Raw genomic sequence first — 13474 nt, forward strand, 5'->3', positions numbered from 1 at the left:
TGAGCTACAGTAGCCCATCTGTTGGATCGGACCAAACGGGCCAGCCTTTGCAACTTTGAGGACAGAATCTTCACTTGCTGCCTAATATATCCCACCCACTGACAGGGGCCCTGATAATGAGATTATCAGTGTTATTCACTTCACAAATGTTATGGCTGATCCGTGTAAGTCATATAATATATATATATATTTTTACATAACTAAAGATTCACTGCCCCTTGCACTGTTTATATGTGAGCCTACATTCCCTTTAATGTGTTTGTTCGCTGGAATGAACTGAGCACCTTCACTAAAAGCATCCTTTGAAATAAGGTCAGGGACCCTCCCACCCTGAACAATACAAATCAGCATTATAAATTAGCTTTATTATGCAATCCTTATTCAATACAACACATTAATTTCAAGTCAAAGCATTTTACTGAAAATAGAGACAAGGTTATGCTTCCTGTCAAATTCCATACACTTTTGAATTTTATGTTCAGTGGGACTGAATATGTATGTTTGACATCAAAACCCAGTTTTCATATTTATTGGTAGAGGTGTATGGGTTTTGAGCATACAGTATTTGTAACAGTATAAACATAAACCAAGCTAAACAAAAACACCAAAGATGTAACATGAGCATACAATATATTATTATTATCTTGACACACCCAACAAAGAGCAGTTTGCTTGGACTAGTATCTGTCATTCATTCAGTTCCAATAACCTGTAATAATTTATGGGCTCATTGTCCCAGAAGCCTGCCTACTAATCCCCCACCCACATTGCTACACCCACATGCACATCAATATGCATGCAAATGTTTGCCCATGCGCGTGCACACGCACACATGAGGAAGACAAACCAAACCAGGCCAGAGAATAGGTTGAAATCTCATGCTGTCAGGTATAGGTCCAAATCAGGTACAGATCAAACACAGACTTAAACATTACATCATTTGTCTATTATAATGATGTCTGTCAGAGCATAACCAGCTCCATTAAGGTCATTTAATAATTACTATAACATAATACTTCTGAGTTGGCAAATTGATGTGTGCATACTGCTACCTAGAGGCTTTTGTTCAAATAGCCCTGATGATAAAAATGAGTCCCACCCTGGGGACTTTTATTGTTTCCCATGCTAAGATAGGCTATAGGATACTACAGTCCATGAAAACAATGGATCATAACAAAAACAAGGCTTTCATATTACAACCTTGTTTCCAAAAAACTCAAGATGCCGTGGTAATGAATGGAGAACAGGAGGGTTTTTTAAAGAAAAACTAACAGGTCTGTGAGAGCCAGAATTCTTACTGGTTGGTAGGTGATCAAATATGTCAGTGTCATACAATAAAATGCTAATTAATGATAAAAAAAAGTATACCATGTGATTTTCTGGATTTTTGTTTTAGATTCCATCTCTCACACGGAGCAATGGAAGAAGGCCACCTTCTTCCATTGCTCCGTGGTCCAGTTCTGATGCTCACGTGCCCATTGTAGGCGCTTTCGGGAGTTGTCACAGGGGTCAGCTTGGGCATGCTAAGATGGGCTATAGGATACTACAGTCCATGAAAACAATGGATCATAACAAAAACAAGGCTTTCATATTACAACCTTGTTTCCAAAAAACTCAGGATGCCGTGTGAAATGCAAATAAAAACAGAATGCAATGATGTGCAAATAATTTATCCCTTTCTTTAAATGCTTGATATAGGATTGCAGCTGCTCAACAGTTCAGGGTCTCCTTTGCTGTATTTGTCATTTCATAATGTGCCGAATGTTTTCAATAGGGGACAGGTCTGATAACAAGCTGGATGGTACCTCTCTTTAGTCCGAAGGACACAGCGTCTGTGATTCCCGAAAATAATCTCAAATTGAAATTAGCCAGACCACAGGACAGTTTTCCAAATCACACCAGTCTATCTTAAATAAGCTTGGGCCCAGAGAAGGGGGCAGCGTTTCTGGATATTGTTTCTACATTGTATGGTAGAGTTTTAACTTGCATTTGTGGATGCTGCAATGTACTGAGTTTACAGACAATTGTTTTCAGAAGTTTTCCTGAGCCCATCCAGTGATTTCCTCAAGAGAATCGTGTCTGTTATTAATGCAGTTCCGCCTGAGGGCCAGAATATCACAGCCATCCAATATTTTCCAAGAAACAATAACATTTCTCAGTTTCAACATTTCATATTGTTGTCTTTGTAATGTTTTCTATTAAATACAGTGTTTAAATGATTTGCACATCATTGTATTCTGTTTGTCTTTACATTTTACACAGCGTCCCAAGAAACCAGGTTTTTCATGTCAAATGCTTTGTATTTCATCCTAATAAAAAAAAATATTCTACATATTTACATGAACAAAGCTCCTCCATGAACTGCCACCTTAACGTGGTGGAGGGGTTTGAGTACCCGAGTGACCCTAGGAGCTATGTTGTCTGGGGCTATATGCCCCTGGTAGGGTCTCCCAAGGCAAACAGGTCCTAGGCGACGGGTCAGACTAAGAGCGGTTCAAAACACCCCTTAATGATGAAAAATTATTTGAGTTCCGTGACGTCGCCCGGTATGGCGCAGCCGGGGCCCCACCCTGGAGCCCGGGGTTGGGGCTCGCACGCGAGCGCCTGGTGGCCGGGCCTTTCCCCATGGGGCCCGGCCGGGCATAGACCGAAGGAGCGACGTGGGGCCGCCTTCCCGTGGGCTCACCACCCACAGGAGGGACCATAAGGGGTCGGTGCGTAGAGGATCGGGCGGCAGTCGAAGGCAGGGGCCTAGGCAACCCGATCCCTGGACACGGAAACTAGCTCTAGGGACGTGGAACGTCACCTTGCTGGCGGGGAAGGAGCCTGAGATAGTGCGTGAGGTCGAGAGGTTCCGACCTCTACGCACGGCTTGGGCTCTGGAACCACACTCCTTGAGAGAGGATGGACTCTTCACCACTCTGGAGTTGCCCATGGTGAGAGGCGGGCTGGTGTGGGTTTGCTTATAGCTCCCCAGCTCTGCCGCCATGTGTTGGAGTTTACCCCGGTGAACGAGTGGGTCGTTTCCCTGCGCCTTCGGGTCGGGGATAGGGCTCTCACTGTTGTTTGTGCCTATGGGCCGAACGGCAGTGCAGAGTACCCGACCTTCTTGGAGTCTCTGGGAGGGGTGCTGGAAAGTGCTCCAACTGGGGACTCTATCGTTCTACTGGGGGACTTCAACGCCCACGTGGGCAACGACAGTGACACCTGGGGGGGTGTGATTGGGAGGAACGGCCCCCCTGATCTGAACCCGAGTGGTGTTCAGTTATTGGACTTCTGTGCTAGTCACAGTTTGTCCATAACGAACACCATGTTCAAGCATAAGGGTGTCCATCAGTGCACATGGCACCAGGACACCCTAGGCCGCAGGTCGATGATCGACTTTGTTGTCGTTTCATCTGACCTGCGGCCGTATGTCTTGGACACTCGGGTGAAGAGAGGGGCGGAGCTGTCAACTGATCACCACCTGGTGGTGAGTTGGATCCGATGGCGGGGGAGGAAGCTGGACAGACTCGGCAGGCCCAAGCGTACTGTAAGGGTCTGCTGGGAATGTCTGGCCGAGTCTCCAGTCAGAGAGATCTTTAACTCCCACGTCCGACAGAGCTTCGACTGGATCCCGAGGGAGGCTGGAGATATTGAGTCCGAGTGGACCATGTTCTCCACCGCCATTGTCGAAGCGGCCGTTCGGAGCTGTGGACGTAAGGTCTCCGGTGCCTGTCGAGGCGGCAATCCCCAAACCCGGTGGTGGACACCGGAAGTAAGGGATGCCGTCAAGCTGAAGAAGGAGTCCTATCAGGCCTGGTTGGCTTGTGGGACTCCTGAGGCAGCTGACGGGTACCGACTGGCCAAGCGGACTGCAGCCCGGGTGGTTGTGGAGGCAAAAACTCGGGCCTGGGAGGAGTTCGGTGAGGCCATGGAGAAGGACTATCGGCTGGCCTCGAAGAGATTCTGGCAAACCGTCCGGCGCCTCAGGAGAGGGAAACAGTGCCCTACCAACGCTGTTTACAGTAGAGGTGGGCAGCTGTTGACCTCAACTGGGGATGTCGTCGGGCGGTGGAAGGAGTACTTCGAGGATCTCCTCAATCCCGCCGTCACATCTTCCATTGAGGAAGCAGAGGATGAGGGCTCAGAGGTGGACTCGTCCATCACCCGGGCTGAAGTCACTGAGGTGGTCAAGAAACTCCTCGGTGGCAAGGCACCGGGGGTGGATGAGATCCGCCCTGAATACCTCAAGTCTCTGGATGTTGTGGGGCTGTCTTGGTTGACACGCCTGTGCAACATTGCGTGGCGGTCGGGGACAGTGCCTTTGGGATGGCAGACCGGGGTGGTGGTCCCTCTTTTTAAGAAGGGGGACCGGAGGGTGTGTTCCAACTACAGGGGGATCACACTTCTCAGCCTCCCCGGGAAAGTCTATGCCAGGGTTCTGGAGAGGAGAATACGGCCGATAGTAGAACCCCGGATTCAGGAGGAACAGTCTGGTTTTCGTCCGGGCCGTGGAACACTGGACCAGCTCTATACCCTCTACGGGGTGTTGGAGGGTTCATGGGAGTTTGCACAACCAATCCACATGTGTTTTGTGGATTTGGAGAAGGCATTCGACTGTGTCCCTCGCGGCATCCTGTGGAGAGTGCTTCGGGAATATGGGGTCCTGGGTCCTTTGCTAAGGGCTGTCAGGTCCCTGTACGACCGAAGCAGGAGCTTGGTCCGCATTGCCGGCAGTAAGTCAGACTTGTTCCCAGTGCATGTTGGACTCCGGCAGGGCTGCCCTTTGTCACCGGTTCTGTTCATAATTTTTATGGACAGAATTTCTAGGCACAGCCAGGGGCCGGAGGGTGTCAGGTTCGGGGACCACACGATTTCGTCTCTGCTCTTTGCGGATGATGTTGTCGTGTTGGCTTCTTCAAACCAGGACCTTCAGCATGCGCTGGGACGGTTTGCAGCCGAGTGTGAAGCGGTGGGGATGAGAATCAGTACCTCCAAATCCGAGGCCATGGTCCTCACTAGGAAAAGGGTGGCCTGCTCACTTCAGGTTGGTGGAGAGTGCCTGCCTCAAGTGGAGGAGTTTAAGTATCTAGGGGTCTTGTTCACGAGTGAGGGAAGGATGGAACGGGAGATTGACAGACGGATCGGTGCAGCTTCTGCAGTAATGCGGTCAATGTATCGGTCTGTCGTGGTGAAGAAAGAGCTGAGCCGCAAGGCGAAGCTCTCGATATACCGGTCAATCTACGTTCCTACTCTCACCTATGGTCATGAGCTTTGGGTCATGACCGAAAGGACAAGATCCCGGATACAGGCGGCCGAAATGAGCTTTCTCCGCAGGGTGGCTGGGCGTTCCCTTAGAGATAGGGTGAGAAGCTCGGTCACCCGGGAGGAGCTCAGAGTAGAGCCACTGCTCCTCCACATCGAGACGGGTCAGCTGAGGTGGCTTGGGCATCTGTTTCGGATGCCTCCGGAACGCCTTCCTGGGAAGGTGTTCCGGTCCCGTCCCACCGGGAGGAGACCCCGGGGAAGACCTAGGACACGCTGGAGGGACTATGTCTCCCGGCTGGCCTGGGAACGCCTCGGTGTCCCCCCGGAAGAGCTGGAGGAAGTGTCTGGGGAGAGGGAAGTCTGGGCATCCCTGCTTAGACTGCTGCCCCCGCGACCCGGCCCCGGATGAAGCGGAAGAAGATGGATGGATGGATGGATACATGAACAAAGGCATCACCTCTGTTATTTCAATGATGTATGTCCTTGGACGTTAGCCAGCAATTATCTATTGCAAATGAATAACCAGTGTTCTACAGTGCAAGGCGATGGCTGTTATCGTAATCCAGGACACAAGCAGTTTTCAGACTCCTGTGGTTGGCTTGGGGAAGGATGTTGTCGCTCTGCTTGAGTCTCTGCACTGTTCGAGTTAAGTCCTGCTTGGGTGTCCACACTACTTAGAAGTCCTGGTAGGGTCTCAGTTCCATTTTGACTTAATAGTGGCTGGGCCCCTGCTCTGCTTGGATGAGTTTCTCGTTCGGTCTCTGTGCTGATGTGAAGTCCTGGTTGGGTCTTTGTTCTGTTTTGGTGTAGTTTTGGTTGGATCTCTCTTCTGTCATGATGTAGCTCTGGTTGGGCCTTTGCTCTTTTTGAATGAAGTCTGAATTGGGTCTCTGTGCTTGATGGATCAAATCCTAGATGGGTCTCCATGTAGTTTAAATGAATTCCTAGTTTGTTCTCTGTACTCTTTGGATTAAGTCCTGGTTGGCTCTCAGGTCTGTTACTGTCCTCTATGAGTTGATGATGGAGCTGGGTTTCCACCATGAGTTCGGCTGCCCTACCCAAGACCCCTCGAGGCTCCCTAAAACTCACACAGTACCTACCCTGACCTGCCTCTTTAAGTTTCGGCATCTCTCCTCTGCGTGCCTCCTGTATCCTCTGTATCCTCCACTGGCGGCCCTTACCTCTGCTGACTGTAGCAGCCTTCCCTTCCCTCTGCCTTTGTCTCTCTGACATGGCAGCATCTCGCTGCTGGTGCAGCTGGCCCAATGATATGGCCAGATTAGAGTGCGATGAAGTACTGTCAATGAGCCTCCTACCCAGGGCTAGGGGCCTCAAAGGCAGGGCCAGGCGCAGGCGCTTCCAGAAGCGAGAGGCAGGTGGCTCCGACTGGCGACCCCTCCAGATAATGGTTGTGGTACTGTGTTGTAGCTGCTGGGCTTCAGTGCAGGAGGCTGGTAGTCTCAAGAGGGGGCGGTATAGGACAGTAATGATAAGAGTGTTGCTGGTGAGCTGCAGATAGAGGCCGAGGCGACACTCCAGCAGACTGACACTCATCTCTGTCAAGTAGTCTGGGCTCAGGACCACCAGAAGCCGGCGGCTTGACTGCATACACCTAAGAACAGCCTCAGACACATCTACGGGAGAAACTCACCTTAGGAACACTCCAGGAAAGGACCATGACACTATGAGCAACATTGAATTAGAACAGCATTGTGTAAAAGTTACAGCTCCAGAAATAATTAAGAGACCCCTGCATCTTTTTCTTTTCTTTCCAAAAAAGTTGAAAAGGAAGGTTTTGAGCGAGGAACAGAAGGGTTAAAATTAAGAGACCACTACAAATTTAACACTTCTGTTCCTCACTCAAAACTTTCCTTTTCAACTTTTTGGGAAAGGAAAGAAAAAGGTGCAGTGGTCTCTTAATCTTTTCAGGAGCTGTACATTAAATGCTGTAGTTTGTCATTTTGGCTTAAATGGTTGGCAGCAAATGCTTATATACTGTATCAATTTCTCATAAAACCACACAAATCCTTAATTCTGTCCAAAAAGCTAATTTGTTTCCTTGTATAGGTGAAAATGTACTGTAGGCTCATTTGTAGACAATATCTCCCTCCATTTAGCTAACCCTTATGTTGAAGAGTATCCCTGCCCAACACTCAACGAGAGATTTATCAGCTGTATACAAGGACTTCTTTGAGTCTCCAGAAATCTTACTCATGCTCATGGATATACACACCCCTGTGAAAATGCTATGTTTTTGTGATGTAAAATAATGAGATCATGTCAGAACTTTTTACACTTTTAATGTGACCTATAATGTCAACAATTCAATTGAATAACAAACTGAAATCTTCAAGGGGGAAAAATGAAAAATAAAAGCCTTACAATAACCTGGTTTCATTAGGGTGCACACCCCCTTTTAACTGGGGATGTAGCTGTGTTCCGAATTAACCAATCACATTCAAACTTATGTTAAATAGAAGTCATTACACACCTGCTATCATTTCAAGTGACTCTGATTAATCACAAATAAAGTTCAGCTGTTATAGTAGGATTTTCATGACATTTTCTTAGTTGCATCTCAGAGTAAAAGCCTTGGTCTGCAGAGAGCTTCCGAAGCATCAGAGGGATATAATTGTTAAAAGATATTGGTCAGGAGAAGGGTACAAAAGAATTTCCAAAAGCATTAGATATACCATGGAACACAGTGAAGACAGTCATCATCAAGTGGAGAAAATATGGCACAACAGAGACATTACCAAGAACTGGACGTCCCTCCAAAATGTATGAAAAGATGAGAAAACTGGTCTGGGAGGCTTCCAAGAGGCCTACAGCAACATAGAAACTGCAGGAATGTCTGGCAAGTACTGGCTGTGTGCTACATGTGACAACAATCTCCTGTATTCTACATATGAAAGGGCTATGGGGTAGGGTGTTCCGCCAAAAACATGTGGGAAAATATGTTATGGTCTGATGAAACCAAGGTTTAGCTTTTTGACCATAATTCCAAAAGGTATGTTTGGCGCAAAAACAACACTGCACATCACCCAAAGAACACCATACCCACAGTGAAGCATGGTGGTGGCAGCATCATGTTTTTCTTCAGCTGGAACCAGGGCCTTAGTCAGGGTAGAAAAAACGATGAACAGTTCCAATTACCAGCCAATTTTGGCAAAAAACCTTCAGGCGTCCATTACAAAGCAGAAGATGAAGAGGAAGTTAGCCTTTCAACACGACAACGACCCAAAACACACATCCAAATCCACAAAAGCATGGCTTCACCAGAAAAAGATGAACGTTTTGGAATGTTCCAGCCAGAGCCCAGACCTGAATGCAATTGAACATCATTGGGGTGATCTGAAGAGGGCTGGGCACATCAATATTTTTTTTTCCCTCAAAGATTTCAGTTTGTTTTTCAATTGAATTTTTGACGTCATAGGTCACATTAAAGGTGGAAAAATGTGTCTCATTATTTTACATCACAAGAACCTGGCATTTTAACAGGGGTGTGTAGACTTTTTGTATCCACTGTAGGTGCTGTTGAGATGATATCCTATGTAGGCAGGGACAGACTTTGACCCAAACCAGCGTAATACTGTAGGCTCACCATCTCTGACTGACTCTGCTAGCACCTTTGGCTAGGGTTTGCTCTGGGCCAGATGTTGCAGCATCTTCGTCTCCATAATAAGTCAGAATGTCAGTTCATTTTCAAAATGTTATTGCATCCTATGTTAATTTATTGTCCCATGAATTCCCAGCCCTACCTTTACATTATTGTGCTTATCCATTGTCTGCCTGTCTGTCTGTGTGTGTGGTGGAAGTAATGGACCAGTGGAATGGGGCAGAGGGATTCGGAGAAGGTAATAATATTGAATATAGTTAATACATACAATGACTATGAAAATTAGAATTAATGAAATGACATGGATCAATGTTTATTCATTCAGAAAACTGTATATTACATAAATACATTTGTAACTATAAAATATAAAAGGACACTTACAAAATAATGTTCAACAAAATGTAAAACCAAAGGAATGAACATGAAATAAAACATCAGAATGTTACTTCCAGAAGCAGAGCAAATTTCTGGATTTCTCCCATTGCCAACAAACCACCATAGGCCATCCCAATTAACCAAAATTCACACCTGCAGCCATCCTGTATTGTTAAATACAAAAGGGTTGACAGGTGGCCAAGAGCAGCAGACCAATAACTGAAAAGTAGCCAGATATAATCCAAAATTGGCAAGGTGAATTTTTAAAAATTGTTTCACTGAACAATGCAATTAACTATAATAACCTAATATTGCTAATGACAAAGTTCTCAGTTAACTTACTTTCCGTTCTGGTTAGAGACAGTTTGCACTGTTCTGTGAGGGGAGTAGTTCATATCGTTGTATGAGATCTTCAGTTTCTTGCCATTTCTCAGAACAAAAATAGACTGATGAGTTTCAGAAGAAAGTTCATTGTTTCTGGCCATTTTGAGCATGTAATCAAACACACAATTGCTGATGCTCCAGATACTGAACTAGTCTAAAGGCCAGTTTTATTGCTTTAATCAGCCCAATAGTTTTCAGTTCTGCTAACATAATTACAAAAGGGTTTTCTATTGACCAATTAGCCTTTTAAAATGATGGACTTGAATATACAAAGTGCCATTGGAACACAGGACTGATGGTTGCTGATAATGGGCCTTTATATGACCATGTAGATAATCCATAAATAATCTGTCTTTTCAAGCAATAACAGTCCTTCACAACATGAACAATGTCTAAATTATATTTCTGATCAATTTGATGTCGAAAACAAGGACATTTCTAAGTGACCCCAAACTTTTGAACGGTAGGTTATATTTAAAGTGTCAAAATGAATCAATATTTGACAAAAAAACTATGCATTCAGAATATGATATAAAAATCAGTGGGGGAATGGAGTGAAATAGTGTTTCACGCATATGTTTTTTCCCCACTCTGTATTCTCTGTATGAGCGGCTTCTCCATAATTGTATTATTCTCTCCGTCTGTGTCTATAGCTATATTCTGCAGTGTTATAGCATTACAATTCTTGTTCGCTAGCGAGTCTTTAACCCTTCTGACTGGTAGCTCAACCTGGAGTCTCTTCCAGAACCTAGAGGACAAATCCATGGATTTCTCCCCTTGCCAAAGGACTAATACGAGGGCAACTCTTGCTCGCTTCAGCTCACACACCCAGTCTTCCCTACCCAGGGGCTTGTACTGGACCAGGATGACCCGGAGATGCCCACCCCATGCCATGCTGTCCAGCCCTGCCTTGAGCTCCAGCAGGGCCTGTGTCCCCTGGAGGCCATAGCCTGGGCTGAGAACCACTAGGAGGCGGCGACTGCGGCCCACAAAGCTCAGCGTTTCGTCTGTAATGGCTGGGAGGGGGAAATCACACCATTTTCATTCCACACAGCACATTTGCTGTCTATGTAGTCAAATTGAGCTCAAATGCATTGAGAAGAAAAACATAACTGAAAAAATTTGTTTGAAAGAAGACATTTTAAGATTAGACAAGAAAATCCATTTAATGATTTTAGCATGCAATTTTTCCATGCTTGAATCTATTTTTTTCACAAGATTAAATTTAGTTTTTACATACTATGAAATATTTCAATTACCTTTTTCTTTTCTTACAGTCAATACATTTCAGCTCAATTTGGCTCAATAGCAGTCATTCAGGATTCAAAATGTTTTGTAGATCAGTGATACTGTGCAGAGATTTGTTCAGGCCAATACTTGGATGCTAATAATATGTAATTTTAAAGTCAGAGATTCTTTACTGACCATGCGACCTGACCAGGGAAAACTCCTTGCTTTAGTTGTTATTTTTGAAAAGCCCTGTGGAAAATGCCTATAGACTGATTTCGGGACCATGACGCAATACGCACATTGATCACTGTAGTGATGCTTAACAAGTATAGTATAATGCTTTTCTGGCTGATAATGCTTTTCTGTGACAAGATCTATTTGTTATATTCATTTTCTAAATGACATTTCTAATCTAAGGTTCTAGAAGAAACAGAGAATATACAGTACAGTTGTGCTCTCTTTTAAAGATGAAGACCAAGACCTATTGCCACTGGTTGTAAAAGTGTTATTGTTGTAAAAGTGGCATTGCTTATTTGTGTACCATGGCATCAAAACAATTTACTTTCAAACTTGGAATTTCATGACAAACTGAGGTATGATAGTGATTGTACGTATAGATTCTGCATGTATAAACAACATATTAAACATCCAGTCCAAAATGTGAGGTGAAAAACATTACTGAATTAATCACAAGTCCTTAACTATCTTTAACTGAAAATGTATATGATGCATTCATTATCATTTAGTACAGTGTACAGCACTGTGACTAAATCCACACTCGGAGTGATCGATAATGCCAAAGATTTGGATGATAAGATTAATTCTGATGCCTTGTACAAAAACCTTTCAGAGTCCTTTGACACAATTAATCATTTATTTGTAATAATATTGTTAGGCCTATGTGCTGGTGTCTGCTTTTGCAGGGCTCCTGACAGTGCTTAAAACGGTCACATTTGCGACCCAAAATATTTATTTGCGACTGATATTTTTGCTCTGACAATATAAATGTACATGATATGATTTAAAATGTACATGTAAATGATCGGAGTAGCCTATCACATAATTTGTTGTGTTGACGTAATAAAATGAGATGCTGCGCTTGAAAATGTAAAGTGAAGAAGTGTTAGGGCCAAGTGCCGGTGGCCAAGTGGCAAGTCATCGGTCTCATAAGTTTGAGCGAAGAAAAAAAACAGTTTCACAGAGATGAAGTTCAAGAGCCGAAAAAGGCACAGAGAAAGCATTTCAAAACGAAAAATATCAGAGTTTGTCAAATCTCAATTTTCATCTCTGTCAAGCACCAACGCTGATGGCACACCTGCAGGCTCTAGTTGTGCTAGCATACGTGACTTGTACAGCATCCATATTAGGAACATTATCATTCCTCCCCAGAAAATCTGTTCTTCCTCCTACTCAGTCATCACCCCTCTCCCGGTCAAACGTCACCCCTCCCTTGGTCAAGTATCCTCTCTCGCCTTGTCAAACATCACCCTGTTTAAGCTTTAGTCCTCCCCTGGTCAATCGTCAGCCCTCCCCTGGTCAATCGTCAGCCCTCCCCTGGTCAATCGTCAGCCCTACCCGTGTCAATCGTCAGTCCTCCCCTAGTCAATCGTCCTACTGACAAAATAGCCCTACTGCTCAGATTTCCAGAATGTTTTACGTCTAGTTGAGATATTGCTTGTCCTACCAATTTCAGCTGCTCAGTGCAAACAAGGCTTTTCAGCTCAAAACAGGATAAAATCTAAAGTACGCAATTCACTTCATGTGACAGCCTGGGAAGACTTGATCAGGATCAGCACAGAGGGCCCATCACTTGAACAGTTTGATTTTGAACCATGTGCAAATGCTGGATTTCTGAAAAAAAGAGGAGGAGGCCAAAGTACACCCAGTGGCCAAGTGATGCTGACATAATTATGGTCAGTGACACTGTTTTAGAGTCAGAGTAAAGAACCATTCTTAGTGTATATAGTTCTCAAGTTGGAAAAGATGTTCAGTTTCCGCTTTAAGTGAACTTCTGTTCCCAGGACATCCACAAAGTGGGTTAAAATGCTGACATTGTAAGAGGGCAAAAACATTTAAAGTGCAAGTTAATTCCTATGTGGTATGTATTTGTATAGGAGCCAATGGCTCCTTAACAGATTTTTCTATCTGGAGCCCTGTTTTGGTTCCATGATTACTGTTGTGATTAAACTCAGGATACGGTGACTGAAATGGCCAAATCTCCACCAGGTTCTGTTCTTGTTTTGCTGTATAAAGTTACATTGGAACACTACAGGAGCCACTCTTAGATTGTCCATGCATGCTAAAAGAAAAACCAACGAAATACTTATCCTTTTGAGACAATGGCATTCTAACAACTTGAGAGACTGATTGGTTCATGCCAACCTTAAATGTAATAAATCAGCTCCACATCAAACTCGCTTGCGTCCATTAAAGAATGGTCATTATCTCTGCGGTAATTGTGGACAATGTAACAACACTTCTAAATTGACACAATTCAACCATCAGGATTCTGGAAAAAAGTTCCCTATTACCAGTGTCATCACTTGTGTTTTCTAAAGTTATATGTATGACACATTGCCCTTGTGGTTTTTAGTGAATATAAAAGTACGAGCCGTA

The 13474-nt window shown here is 44.6% G+C and overlaps 2 protein-coding genes across 3 annotated transcripts in view; both read right to left on the bottom strand.

The window, feature by feature from the left end:
* Positions 1 to 5695: 5695 nt before the first annotated feature.
* Positions 5696 to 9619, bottom strand: LOC105006652. The gene is made up of 2 exons (XM_010865284.3): positions 9587 to 9619; positions 5696 to 6884 (listed from the first exon to the last, which is right to left on the bottom strand). The coding sequence occupies exon 2, from the start codon at positions 6856 to 6858 to the stop codon at positions 5803 to 5805; it is 1056 nt and encodes a 351-aa protein (XP_010863586.2). The 5' UTR covers positions 6859 to 6884; positions 9587 to 9619; the 3' UTR covers positions 5696 to 5802.
* Positions 9620 to 9730: 111 nt separating this feature from the next.
* Positions 9731 to 13474, bottom strand: part of LOC105006651 (interleukin-1 receptor accessory protein) — a 123276-nt gene continuing 119532 nt past the window's right edge. For both annotated transcript variants that reach the window (XM_034291403.1, XM_010865283.3), the window contains exon 12: positions 9731 to 10644. In XM_034291403.1, coding sequence (XP_034147294.1) covers positions 10196 to 10644 — 449 coding nt within the window. In that variant the 3' untranslated portion in view covers positions 9731 to 10195. The remainder of the gene's footprint in view (positions 10645 to 13474) is intronic.

The sequence above is a fragment of the Esox lucius genome, chromosome 1 (genome assembly GCF_011004845.1).
Source record: "Esox lucius isolate fEsoLuc1 chromosome 1, fEsoLuc1.pri, whole genome shotgun sequence".
In the NCBI taxonomy this organism is placed as follows: domain Eukaryota; kingdom Metazoa; phylum Chordata; class Actinopteri; order Esociformes; family Esocidae; genus Esox; species Esox lucius.